The 14078-nt window shown below is 53.2% G+C and overlaps 1 protein-coding gene across 1 annotated transcript in view; it reads right to left on the minus strand.

Annotated features, from left to right (window-relative positions):
• Nucleotides 1-14078, minus strand: part of ATRN (attractin) — a 106578-nt gene that overhangs the window by 15471 nt on the left and 77029 nt on the right. Inside the window, exons 25-26 of the mRNA XM_075261777.1 lie at nt 4690-4751; nt 4232-4310 (exon numbers count right to left, since the gene is read on the minus strand). Of these exons, the coding sequence (XP_075117878.1) occupies nt 4232-4310; nt 4690-4751 (141 nt within the window). The remainder of the gene's footprint in view (nt 1-4231; nt 4311-4689; nt 4752-14078) is intronic.

Raw genomic sequence — 14078 nt, forward strand, 5'->3', positions numbered from 1 at the left:
GTAGCGAGGCCGCCCCTCCATAGTCAACACCGCACCTGCCACTGCACTCACAGCGCGACACTGCCATCTACTGGTCACAAAGCGACACAAAATAAAATAGGCAATTGTTTTCTTCCTAGCGCACGGTGCTTGGCGGTGTGAGGCGTCGGCTAAAGTCACAGCTTTTCCTCGCATGAACGGGGCTGATCGGCAGAGTCGTTCGCGCTGTAAGATCTGCGGCAAGACTGAGGAAGACATGTCATGGTGCAGCATCCTGCTGTGAACGCCGTCTACCTTGGTGTGAACATAGTCGTCTTCTAGGCTCGGTATCAGGGCATGCTGGGACTAGTAGTTCTCAAGCCACAGGTTGTCTCAATGATGGCGGTGTATACAGGTAGACGATATCTGACCACTGCACAGGGGGATACAGGGCGCCACTATGCGGTGTAATATTCCAGCATTAGGTGGCAGGCAGAGGTGTACTGAGGACCCGGAGACGCCGCCATCTATATACACAGCCTTTGTTTAGTGAAGCCTCCTCTCTGCCAGCGGGGACTCGGCACAAGTGACATTTTACTTTTTAACTTGCTAAATGTCTTGACTTTGCTGCTGGCAACGCGCGGCATTTGTGAGCCACCACCGGGGTCGTGATCTGTGCTCGGGGAAGATTTTAGGGAATGTGAACTGATTAGCCATGTGCTGTGGGAGGGGGGAGAGAGCTGCGTACATGAGAGGAGAGAGGAGAGAGGCAGCGCACAAGCAATGTGATCCTCAGAGATGAGAGGACGACACATCCTATATAGCCTGTATGCTCCCTGTATACACCGTTACACTACAGGTACCATAATGGAACAAGGAGTCGCTGCCAGCGCCATGACACTATCTCCCATTCCAGAGGGGGAACCATTCTGAAAAGAGGGAAGGCAGGTAGACGAGAGGGAGGGGCGAAAGACAGGCAGAGAAGACGTCTCATGAGCTAATGGAGGCCGCAGTATATTCCTGGGGCGGCTCCCGGACCCCTGGCTGGGTCTATATCTCTCATACACCTCCCTGCGGCTCAGGGAAACACCAATAAATTATAGGAAGACATTGGTTCTGCTGTGAGGTGACATATTGTGCAGGGGAGGTATCAGGCCAGGTAATTTATCACCCATGGCCAAGCTGCATTTACTACAAGCACCAGGAGGACGACGAGGAGGAGGCCATTAACAATATAAGGTAGTAGAAGGAGGAGATCAGACTGACCAATAATAGAGAGGAGGAGGCGACCAAGGAAAGACCACAAGATGGTAGAGCCCAACACGGACTGTTACCTCATATCACACAGGACATTACACGGGGAGTACATGATCCCTGTACTGTGACATCACTGTGTGTATTATCCTGTACTGTGACATCACTGTGTGTATTATCCCTGTAGTGTGACATCACTGTGTGTATTATCTCTGTACTGTGACATCACTGTGTGTATTATCCTGTACTGTGACATCACTGTGTGTATTATCCCTGTACTGTGACATCACTCTGTGTATTATCCTGTACTGTGACATCACTGTGTGTATTATCTCTGTACTGTGACATCACTCTGTGTATTATCCTGTACTGTGACATCACTGTGTGTATTCTTCCTGTGCATTATGGAGATACAAATAATAATATGCTCTATTGGATTTCTGGAGCCCATTAACCCCTTCTCTGACAAGTTTTCGGTATTCTACCTCGGCACCCCGCCATACACAAAGATAAATCCGCGCTGACATATTATTAGGTGCCGGAGCTGCACATTGGGAGGAGTATCGATCAGTCTGCTATGGGGCTCCTCCATGTATAATTCATGCCGCCTCTACAACCCCGCGGCCGGCTGGGCCGGGACTCTTTTACTAGTCTGGACGAGAAGCGCCGTGAATTATTTATTGATAATTAAGTCGGCGAAACATTTGTAAGTCATTAAGAGACGCAATTAAGTCGCTTCTTGTTATGGTGAGTTATAGGGAAGGAAATGGGGAAACATTACTAAACATGGCGCTTAATACGACCGCCGTAAAAGGTGCTGAATAGGAGAAGTACCTTTAAATAAATCTCTGCGAGAAGACGAAATCTGGACAAACAAGAACAATGGCCGCCACAGCACAAACTCTTAAAGGGGCAGTAGCGGCTGTCCGGGCTCAGCAGGCCCTGTCTAGTGTTCTCATCAGGTTAATGGGAGAAACATACAGAGGACCGATATCTGATTAGTTGGGGTCTGATATCTGGGACCCCACAGATCAGCACTCAGGTGAGTAATGTGACCTGTTCCCTGGACAGTGCCATATATTGTATAGTGGCTGTGCTTGGTATTGCAGCTCAGATTCATTCACTTTAATGGGCCACATGCCTAGCAGTACCTAGGACGCCCTGCTTATCAGTCACGTTACATAGGAGCAGCTCAGTCATACTATAATAAATAGGGCTGAGTTGCAATACCAAGCACAGCCACTAGACCAGGGGTCCGCAACCTTCGGCTCTCCAGCTGCTGTGAAACTACAACTCCCAGCATGCTCCATTCACTTCCATGGGGTTGTAAGAACAGTATAGCAAGTGTGCATGCTGGGAGTTGTAGTTTGACAATCACAGGACTGCCAAAGGTTGCCAATCCCTGCACTATAGATTGTCTGGTGCTGTGCTTGGTAGGCTGCGGCCTGTCCTACAAGCTGATCTGTGGGTGGGGGTCCCGGGTGCAGGACCCCATTGATGAATATGTAAGCCCTGGACTACATATAGAGTAGAAGCTACACTGACACAGTAAGAAATAAGAGAAACTAAAAATTTAAATTAAATAAAAAATAAACCTAAATGTAAAAAAAATTACTCTAATACATAAAAAATTTTTTTTTTTAAATCCTAAGTATCAGCCGTTCTCTGGAGCGGTGACCCATCAGGACATGGCAGGGTGAGCTCGGATACAGCCCCGTGTGTAATTGTCTATTTACATGTGTGGTCACGTTCACACAATACCCCGGGGGTCAAAGTGCACCCTCCACAATAGGTTGCTGACATTACAATATGGCCGTTGTGTGGCGGGGGTGACAGTGACAAAGAAGGCAATCAGGCCATGAAGGAGAATACGAGCCCGGGCCGCAGGATGGAAGACATTGAGGCTAAGCCTGACATTCCCATAGAGCGATACATATGTCATGTGTGTGTGACCGAATTATCCTAGTCACTTCATTAATATACTGTATATCCCTCTGATCCAGGAGATGGGTGACATGGCCGAGGGTATTAACTATCTACCTTCAGTGGTCACTTTATAGGCCCAACTGGAAAGGCAAGTAAATATGGTATCACAAGTGAAAGCTACAGACATGGTCAGGTCAGAGCCCAGCTGCTATACCAGACATGACCTGTGGATGGCAGGGGTGCTGTTTCTGGTGCAGTTATGTCTAGGAGGAGCTAGCATCACACTGGTGATATAGAAGAGGACTGGTGATATAGAAGAGGACTGGTTACATAGAAGAGGACTGGTTACATAGAAGAGGACTGGTTACATAGAAGAGGACTGGTGATATAGAAGAGGACTGGTTACATAGAAGAGGACTGGTTGTATAGAAGAGGACTGGTGATATAGAAGAGGACTGGTTACATAGAAGAGGACTGGTTGTATAGAAGAGGACTGGTGATGTAGAAGAGGACTGGTTACATAGAAGAGGACTGGTTACATAGAAGAGGACTGGTTATATAGAAGAGGACTGGTTACATAGAAGAGGACTGGTTACATAGAAGAGGACTGGTTACATAGAAGAGGATTGGTTACATAGAAGAGGACTGGTTACATAGAAGAGGACTGGTTACATATAAGAGGACTGGTTATATAGAAGAGGACTGGTGATGTCACCGTCTACCCCAATGACAACATAATGAAATAGTAACATACTATAAACTCCAGTAATACTGCACAATCCTCTAATATGTTTCCGCACAATCTCTTTACAAGAGCCTTGCACACTGATAAGCTTGCTGGGGCAGTGATGTAGCGTGCGGCTCCAGGGCCTGGTGAGCACAGACCCCAGCTCTGTATACTGCACTACACTCAGTGTATATCCTCTAGCTCCTGCCACACCTATGAGATCAGGGAAGGATCAGCCTGATATCTATAGGGTGCCAGAAACCTAGACCTCAATAAAGAATACCCCAATATCCCGGCTCTACCAATCATCTATGTCAGAAACCCTAGGAATGTACGAGGAGCAATGTAAGGACCGAACCTTCTTACCTCTCTTCTCCTCGAAGCCCAACAACTCTGCTTAATCTTCCAGACTACGGCGGCCACCAGGAGCAAGGAGAGGAAGCAACTGCAAAACGACAGGATGTATAGATGAGAAACACAGGGCTTATTAGTGTAATGAGCACACAACACCACTGGAGGGCAGCAGACACCGGATAACAATCGGCCTGTATTAGCCATGACGTTGCCCGCTGCGCTTTTGAGGAATCTCTTCATCTTGTCTTGTCTGATCTGCCGGTCTGACCGGTCTTACAAGAGCGTTACTTCCATACAATCTGATCTCTGACATCTTAGACGCATATACAAACCTTAGATTTCAGAGATAATAAATCGACAAAAACTGGAGAAATCTGGGGCAAGTCCCGATACTTCTCTCTGGGCCAAATGTAATATTGTGGGTAATGTATAGACATAAGGGGCAAGTGATATCCAAGTCAGAAACCTACCTGAAAAACGTGACAAAGAACTGTACCAAGTCCATAAAGTTACTGTGCTGAGAGAAGGCGATCTGCAAGGGAAGGCAAAGGGTTAACCATGCGGTGGAAAAGAGAATATACGGAATAATACAAAGAATAATAGAATTATATATATATATATATATATATATATATATATATATATATATATATATATATACATACACACACACACTGAACAATGTATACAACTGAGACGTATAGAAAATACAAACACAACCTAGATATCTCTCTCTCTCTCTCTCTCTCTCTCTCTCTCTCTCTCTCTCTCTCTCTCTCTCTCTCTCTCTCTCTCTATATATATATATGTATATATATATATATATATATATATATATATATATATATATATATATATATATATAGAGATATACATCCAATGTATCAAGTAAAACCAGCAGTAATATAAGTTATACATGAAATAGAACAGCCCTGCGACCTGTATATAAAATACAGCAACAACCTATAGATACAATACAACCACCAATGAGAACTATGTACAGGAAATAACTTCATGTGACAGCTATAGCCATTACATGGCAGATACTAGGAGGGCGCTATTCACCCTATTCCCGTCTGATGGCGTCTGTCGCTCCCTCAGCAGTGTGCACCCCCTATAGTGTTATTCTACGTGTCATTGTGCCATGAGGCTCCAGTGTGAACACAACCCCAAACACCCTAAGGCCATTTCCAGCCTCTATAACTGAAACCAGGACGGGGCAGCAGAGGAAAGAGAGCGTTTGCAGCAAAGCAGCAAAGTGAGATTCCCAGGCAGGTCAGTAGTAATTCTGGATAGAACAGTAAGAAAAGTGCTGCAAAACAAGGCTCTCATCACCACCGCCACACAGTACACCTACACACTGTATACAGCCCATGGAGAGGGGGGAGGTATCACTCAGCACATTTACCTGCTGGATACTGGCGGTGGCGCCATCACCTCGGTTCCTGCCAGGGGTCGGCACCTCCATTCTGGGCTCACAGCTCGCAGTGACGGGCAGTACGAGTGTCTGGAGGAGTGTGCGGATTAGGCAGTCCCTGCCTCCTCTTATTATTACATTACTCACCGCCATAAAAACACGTCCACATTCCTATAGATAGCATTACTAAGGTATCAGGCCTCTAACACGGCGCACCCTAGTGGAGACTATGTACCAGTGACTGAGGAGCGTGCACAGCACCCCCTGCAGGTGCACCAGTGTCATAGACAGTGCATGAACTACTAAGCTGGTGCAAAAGTGATACAAAGTGATGTACTAGTGAGCCGGTGCAGGACTGAATGGCACACGGATGATATCTGCACATTGCCCCTGCCCCCCTTCCTGAGCTCTGCCCCGGCCCACTGCCCCATACTATAATACAGAGGGGTATATATGGGGCAACTGAGGTGTACAGGTAAGTGTGCTGTGGATACAGTGACAAAGCTCATAGTCACGTGCACAGAGCCTCCCCCTGCTGGTGCACCAGTGATACTGAGAGTGAGCCAAGGACAAAGCACCCCCTGCTGGTGCATCAGTGATACTGAGAGTGAGCCAAGGACAGAGCACCCCCTGCTGGTGCACCAGTGATACTGAGAGTGAGCCAAGGACAAAGCACCCCCTGCTGGTGCACCAGTGATACTGAGAGTGAGCCAAGGACAAAGCACCCCCTGCTGATGCACCAGTGATACTGACAGGGAGCCAAGGACAAAGCACCCCCTGCTGGTGCACCAGTGATACTGAGAGTGAGCCAAGGACAAAGCACCCCCTGCTGGTGCACCAGTGATACTGACAGGGAGCCAAGGACAGAGCGCCCCCTGCTGGTGCACCAGTGATACTGAGAGTGAGCCAAGGACAAAGCGCCCCCTGCTGGTGCACCAGTGATACTGACAGGGAGCCAAGGACAAAGCACTCCCTGCTGGTGCACAAGTGATACTGAGAGTGAGCCAAGGACAAAGCGCCCCCTGCTGGTGCACCAGTGATACTGACAGGGAGCCAAGGACAAAGCACCCCCTGCTGGTGCACCAGTGATACTGAGAGTGAGCCAAGGACAGAGCACCCCCTGCTGGTGCACCAGTGATACTGACAGGGAGCCAAGGACAAAGCACTCCCTGCTGGTGCACAAGTGATACTGAGAGTGAGCCAAGGACAAAGCGCCCCCTGCTGGTGCACCAGTGATACTGAGAGTGAGCCAAGGACAGAGCGCCCCCTGCTGGTGCACCAGTGATACTGAGAGTGAGCCAAGGACAAAGCGCCCCCTGCTGGTGCACCAGTGATACTGACAGTGAGCCAAGGGCAAAGCACTCCCTGCTGGTGCACCAGTGATACTGAGAGTGAGCCAAGGACAGAGCACCCCCTGCTGGTGCACCAGTGATACTGAGAGTGAGCCAAGGACAGAGCACCCCCTGCTGGTGCACCAATGATACTGACAGGGAGCCAAGGACAAAGCACCCCCTGCTGGTGCACCAATGATACTGACAGGGAGCCAAGGACAAAGCGCCCCCTGCTGGTGCACCAGTGATACTGACAGTGAGCCAAGGGCAAAGCGCCCCCTGCTGGTGCACCAGTGATACTGAGAGTGAGCCAAGGACAGAGCGCCCCCTGCTGGTGCACCAGTGATACTGAGAGTGAGCCAAGGACAAAGCACTCCCTGCTGGTGCACCAGTGATACTGACAGTGAGCCAAGGGCAAAGCACCCCCTGCTGGTGCACCAGTGATACTGAGAGTGAGCCAAGGACAGAGCACCCCCTGCTGGTGCACCAGTGATACTGAGAGTGAGCCAAGGACAGAGCAACCCCTGCTGGTGCACCAATGATACTGACAGGGAGCCAAGGACAAAGCACCCCCTGCTGGTGCACCAATGATACTGACAGGGAGCCAAGGACAAAGCGCCCCCTGCTGGTGCACCAGTGATACTGAGAGTGAGCCAAGGACAGAGCGCCCCCTGCTGGTGCACCAGTGATACTGAGAGTGAGCCAAGGACAGAGCACCCCCTGCTGGTGCACCAGTGATACTGATAGTGAGCCAAGGACAAAGCGCCCCCTGCTGGTGCACCAGTGATACTGAGAGTGAGCCAAGGACAGAGCGCCCCCTGCTGGTGCACCAGTGATACTGAGAGTGAGCCAAGGACAAAGCACCCCCTGCTGGTGCACAAGTGATACTGAGAGTGAGCCAAGGACAAAGCGCCCCCTGCTGGTGCACCAGTGATACTGAGAGTGAGCCAAGGACAGAGCGCCCCCTGCTGGTGCACCAGTGATACTGAGAGTGAGCCAAGGACAGAGCGCCCCCTGCTGGTGCACCAGTGATACTGATAGTGAGCCAAGGACAAAGCACCCCCTGCTGGTGCACCAGTGATACTGAGAGTGAGCCAAGGACAGAGCGCCCCCTGCTGGTGCACCAGTGATACTGAGAGTGAGCCAAGGACAAAGCACCCCCTGCTGGTGCACAAGTGATACTGAGAGTGAGCCAAGGACAAAGCGCCCCCTGCTGGTGCACCAATGATACTGAGAGTGAGCCAAGGACAAAGCACCCCCTGCTGGTGCACCAGTGATACTGAGAGTGAGCCAAGGACAAAGCACCCCCTGCTGGTGCACCAGTGATACTGACAGTGAGCCAAGGACAGAGCGCCCCCTGCTGGTGCACCAGTGATACTGACAGTGAGCCTAGGACAAAGCACCCCCTGCTGGTGCACCAGTGATACCGAGAGTGAGCCAAGGACAGAGCACCCCCTGCTGGTGCACCAGTGATACTGAGAGTGAGCCAAGGACAAAGCACCCCCTGCTGGTGCACCAATGATACTGAGAGTGAGCCAAGGACAAAGCACCCCCTGCTGGTGCACCAATGATACTGAGAGTGAGCCAAGGACAAAGCACCCCCTGCTGGTGCACCAGTGATAGTGAGAGTGAGCCAAGGACAGAGCGCCCCCTGCTGCTGCACCAGTGATACTAAGAGTGAGCCAAGGACAAAGCGCCCCCTGCTGGTGCACCAATGATACTGAGAGTGAGCCAAGGACAAAGCACCCCCTGCTGGTGCACCAATGATACTGAGAGTGAGCCAAGGACAGAGCACCCCCTGCTGGTGCACCAGTGATACTGAGAGTGAGCCAAGGACAGAGCACCCCCTGCTGGTGCACCAGTGATACTGAGAGTGAGCCAAGGACAGAGCGCCCCCTGCTGGTGCACCAATGATACTGAGAGTGAGCCAAGGACAAAGCACCCCCTGCTGGTGCACCAATGATACTGAGAGTGAGCCAAGGACAGAGCGCCCCCTGCTGGTGCACCAGTGATACTGAGAGTGAGCCAAGGACAGAGCACCCCCTGCTGGTGCACCAGTGATACTGAGAGTGAGCCAAGGACAGAGCACCCCCTGCTGGTGCACCAGTGATACTGAGAGTGAGCCAAGGACAGAGCACCCCCTGCTGGTGCACCAGTGATACTGAGAGTGAGCCAAGGACAGAGCACCCCCTGCTGGTGCACCAGTGATACTGAGAGTGAGCCAAGGACAGAGCACCCCCTGCTGGTGCACCAGTGATACTGAGAGTGAGCCAAGGACAAAGCGCCCCCTGCTGGTGCACCAGTGATACTGAGAGTGAGCCAAGGACAGAGCACCCCCTGCTGGTGCACCAGTGATACTGAGAGTGAGCCAAGGACAAAGCGCCCCCTGCTGGTGCACCAATGATACTGAGAGTGAGCCAAGGACAAAGCACCCCCTGCTGGTGCACCAGTGATACTGAGAGTGAGCCAAGGACAAAGCACCCCCTGCTGGTGCACCAGTGATACTAAGAGTGAGCCAAGGACAAAGCGCCCCCTGCTGGTGCACCAGTGATACTGAGAGTGAGCCAAGGACAAAGCGCCCCCTGCTGGTGCACCAATGATACTGAGAGTGAGCCAAGGACAGAGCGCCCCCTGCTGGTGCACCAGTGATACTGAGAGTGAGCCAAGGACAGAGCACCCCCTGCTGGTGCACCAGTGATACTGAGAGTGAGCCAAGGACAAAGCACCCCCTGCTGGTGCACCAGTGATAGTGAGAGTGAGCCAAGGACAGAGCGCCCCCTGCTGGTGCACCAGTGATACTGAGAGTGAGCCAAGGACAAAGCGCCCCCTGCTGGTGCACCAATGATACTGAGAGTGAGCCAAGGACAGAGCGCCCCCTGCTGGTGCACCAATGATACTGAGAGTGAGCCAAGGACAAAGCACTCCCTGCTGGTGCACCAGTGATACTGAGAGTGAGCCAAGGACAAAGCACCCCCTGCTGGTGCACCAGTGATACTGAGAGTGAGCCAAGGACAGAGCACCCCCTGCTGGTGCACCAGTGATACTGACAGTGAGCCTAGGACAAAGCGCCCCCTGCTGGTGCACCAATGATACTGAGAGTGAGCCAAGGACAGAGCGCCCCCTGCTGGTGCACCAATGATACTGAGAGTGAGCCACGGACAGAGCGCCCCCTGCTGGTGCACCAATGATACTGAGAGTGAGCCAAGGACAAAGCACCCCCTGCTGGTGCACCAATGATACTGAGAGTGAGCCACGGACAGAGCGCCCCCTGCTGGTGCACCAATGATACTGAGAGTGAGCCAAGGACAAAGCACCCCCTGCTGGTGCACCAGTGATAGTGAGCCAAGGACAAAGCGCCCCCTGCTGGTGCACCAATGATACTGAGAGTGAGCCAAGGACAAAGCACCTCCTGCTGGTGCACCAGTGATACTGAGAGTGAGCCAAGGACAAAGCACCCCCTGCTGGTGCACCAGTGATACTGAGAGTGAGCCAAGGGCAAAGCACTCCCTGCTGGTGCACCAGTGATACTGAGAGTGAGCCAAGGACAGAGCGCCCCCAGGTGGTGCACCAGTGCTACTGAGAGTGAGCCAAGGACAAAGCGCCCCCTGCTGGTGCACCAATGATACTGAGAGTGAGCCAAGGACAGAGCACCCCCTGCTGGTGCACCAATGATACTGAGAGTGAGCCAAGGACAGAGCGCCCCCTGCTGGTGCACCAATGATACTGAGAGTGAGCCACGGACAGAGCGCCCCCTGCTGGTGCACCAATGATACTGAGAGTGAGCCAAGGACAAAGCACCCCCTGCTGGTGCACCAATGATACTGAGAGTGAGCCACGGACAGAGCGCCCCCTGCTGGTGCACCAATGATACTGAGAGTGAGCCAAGGACAAAGCACCCCCTGCTGGTGCACCAGTGATAGTGAGCCAAGGACAAAGCGCCCCCTGCTGGTGCACCAATGATACTGAGAGTGAGCCAAGGACAAAGCACCCCCTGCTGGTGCACCAGTGATACTGAGAGTGAGCCAAGGACAGAGCGCCCCCTGCTGGTGCACCAGTGATACTGAGAGTGAGCCAAGGACAAAGCACCCCCTGCTGGTGCACCAGTGATACTGAGAGTGAGCCAAGGGCAAAGCACTCCCTGCTGGTGCACCAGTGATACTGAGAGTGAGCCAAGGACAGAGCGCCCCCAGGTGGTGCACCAGTGCTACTGAGAGTGAGCCAAGGACAAAGCGCCCCCTGCTGGTGCACCAATGATACTGAGAGTGAGCCAAGGACAGAGCACCCCCTGCTGGTGCATCAGTGATACTGAGAGTGAGCCAAGGACAGAGCACCCCCTGCTGGTGCACCAGTGATACTGAGAGTGAGCCAAGGACAGAGCACCCCCTGCTGGTGCACCAGTGATAGTGAGAGTGAGCCAAGGACAAAGCGCCCCCTGCTGGTGCACCAATGATACTGAGAGTGAGCCAAGGACAAAGCACCCCCTGCTGGTGCACCAGTGATACTGAGAGTGAGCCAAGGACAGAGCGCCCCCTGCTGGTGCACCAGTGATACTGAGAGTGAGCCAAGGACAGAGCGCCCCCTGCTGGTGCACCAATGATACTGATAGTGAGCCAAGGACAAAGCGCCCCCTGCTGGTGCACCAATGATACTGAGAGTGAGCCAAGGACAAAGCGCCCCCTGCTGGTGCACCAATGATACTGAGAGTGAGCCAAGGACAAAGCACCCCCTGCTGGTGCACCAGTGATACTGACAGGGAGCCAAGGACAAAGCGCCCCCTGCTGGTGCACCAGTGATACTGAGAGTGAGCCAAGGACAAAGCACCCCCTGCTGGTGCACCAGTGATACTGACAGGGAGCCAAGGACAAAGCGCCCCCTGCTGGTGCACCAATGATACTGAGAGTGAGCCAAGGACAGAGCACCCCCTGCTGGTGCACCAGTGATACTGACAGGGAGCCAAGGACAAAGTGCCCCCTGCTGGTGCACCAGTGATACTGAGAGTGAGCCAAGGACAGAGCACCCCCTGCTGGTGCATCAGTGATACTGAGAGTGAGCCAAGGACAGAGCACCCCCTGCTGGTGCACCAGTGATACTGACAGTGAGCCAAGGACAGAGCACCCCCTGCTGGTGCACCAGTGATACTGAGAGTGAGCCAAGGACAGAGCACCCCCTGCTGGTGCACCAGTGATACTGAAAGTGAGCCAAGGACAGAGCAACCCCTGCTGGTGCACCAATGATACTGACAGGGAGCCAAGGACAAAGCACCCCCTGCTGGTGCACCAATGATACTGACAGGGAGCCAAGGACAAAGCGCCCCCTGCTGGTGCACCAGTGATACTGAGAGTGAGCCAAGGACAGAGCGCCCCCTGCTGGTGCACCAGTGATACTGAGAGTGAGCCAAGGACAGAGCACCCCCTGCTGGTGCACCAGTGATACTGATAGTGAGCCAAGGACAAAGCGCCCCCTGCTGGTGCACCAGTGATACTGAGAGTGAGCCAAGGACAGAGCGCCCCCTGCTGGTGCACCAGTGATACTGAGAGTGAGCCAAGGACAAAGCACCCCCTGCTGGTGCACAAGTGATACTGAGAGTGAGCCAAGGACAAAGCGCCCCCTGCTGGTGCACCAGTGATACTGAGAGTGAGCCAAGGACAGAGCGCCCCCTGCTGGTGCACCAGTGATACTGAGAGTGAGCCAAGGACAGAGCGCCCCCTGCTGGTGCACCAGTGATACTGATAGTGAGCCAAGGACAAAGCACCCCCTGCTGGTGCACCAGTGATACTGAGAGTGAGCCAAGGACAGAGCGCCCCCTGCTGGTGCACCAGTGATACTGAGAGTGAGCCAAGGACAAAGCACCCCCTGCTGGTGCACAAGTGATACTGAGAGTGAGCCAAGGACAAAGCGCCCCCTGCTGGTGCACCAATGATACTGAGAGTGAGCCAAGGACAAAGCACCCCCTGCTGGTGCACCAGTGATACTGAGAGTGAGCCAAGGACAAAGCACCCCCTGCTGGTGCACCAGTGATACTGACAGTGAGCCAAGGACAGAGCGCCCCCTGCTGGTGCACCAGTGATACTGACAGTGAGCCTAGGACAAAGCACCCCCTGCTGGTGCACCAGTGATACCGAGAGTGAGCCAAGGACAGAGCACCCCCTGCTGGTGCACCAGTGATACTGAGAGTGAGCCAAGGACAAAGCACCCCCTGCTGGTGCACCAATGATACTGAGAGTGAGCCAAGGACAAAGCACCCCCTGCTGGTGCACCAATGATACTGAGAGTGAGCCAAGGACAAAGCACCCCCTGCTGGTGCACCAGTGATAGTGAGAGTGAGCCAAGGACAGAGCGCCCCCTGCTGGTGCACCAGTGATACTAAGAGTGAGCCAAGGACAAAGCGCCCCCTGCTGGTGCACCAATGATACTGAGAGTGAGCCAAGGACAAAGCACCCCCTGCTGGTGCACCAATGATACTGAGAGTGAGCCAAGGACAGAGCACCCCCTGCTGGTGCACCAGTGATACTGAGAGTGAGCCAAGGACAGAGCACCCCCTGCTGGTGCACCAGTGATACTGAGAGTGAGCCAAGGACAGAGCGCCCCCTGCTGGTGCACCAATGATACTGAGAGTGAGCCAAGGACAAAGCACCCCCTGCTGGTGCACCAATGATACTGAGAGTGAGCCAAGGACAGAGCGCCCCCTGCTGGTGCACCAGTGATACTGAGAGTGAGCCAAGGACAGAGCACCCCCTGCTGGTGCACCAGTGATACTGAGAGTGAGCCAAGGACAGAGCACCCCCTGCTGGTGCACCAGTGATACTGAGAGTGAGCCAAGGACAGAGCACCCCCTGCTGGTGCACCAGTGATACTGAGAGTGAGCCAAGGACAGAGCACCCCCTGCTGGTGCACCAGTGATACTGAGAGTGAGCCAAGGACAGAGCACCCCCTGCTGGTGCACCAGTGATACTGAGAGTGAGCCAAGGACAAAGCGCCCCCTGCTGGTGCACCAGTGATACTGAGAGTGAGCCAAGGACAGAGCACCCCCTGCTGGTGCACCAGTGATACTGAGAGTGAGCCAAGGACAAAGCGCCCCCTGCTGGTGCACCAATGATACTGAGAGTGAGCC

Source organism: Leptodactylus fuscus, chromosome 1 (genome assembly GCF_031893055.1).
Source record: "Leptodactylus fuscus isolate aLepFus1 chromosome 1, aLepFus1.hap2, whole genome shotgun sequence".
NCBI classification, from domain to species: domain Eukaryota; kingdom Metazoa; phylum Chordata; class Amphibia; order Anura; family Leptodactylidae; genus Leptodactylus; species Leptodactylus fuscus.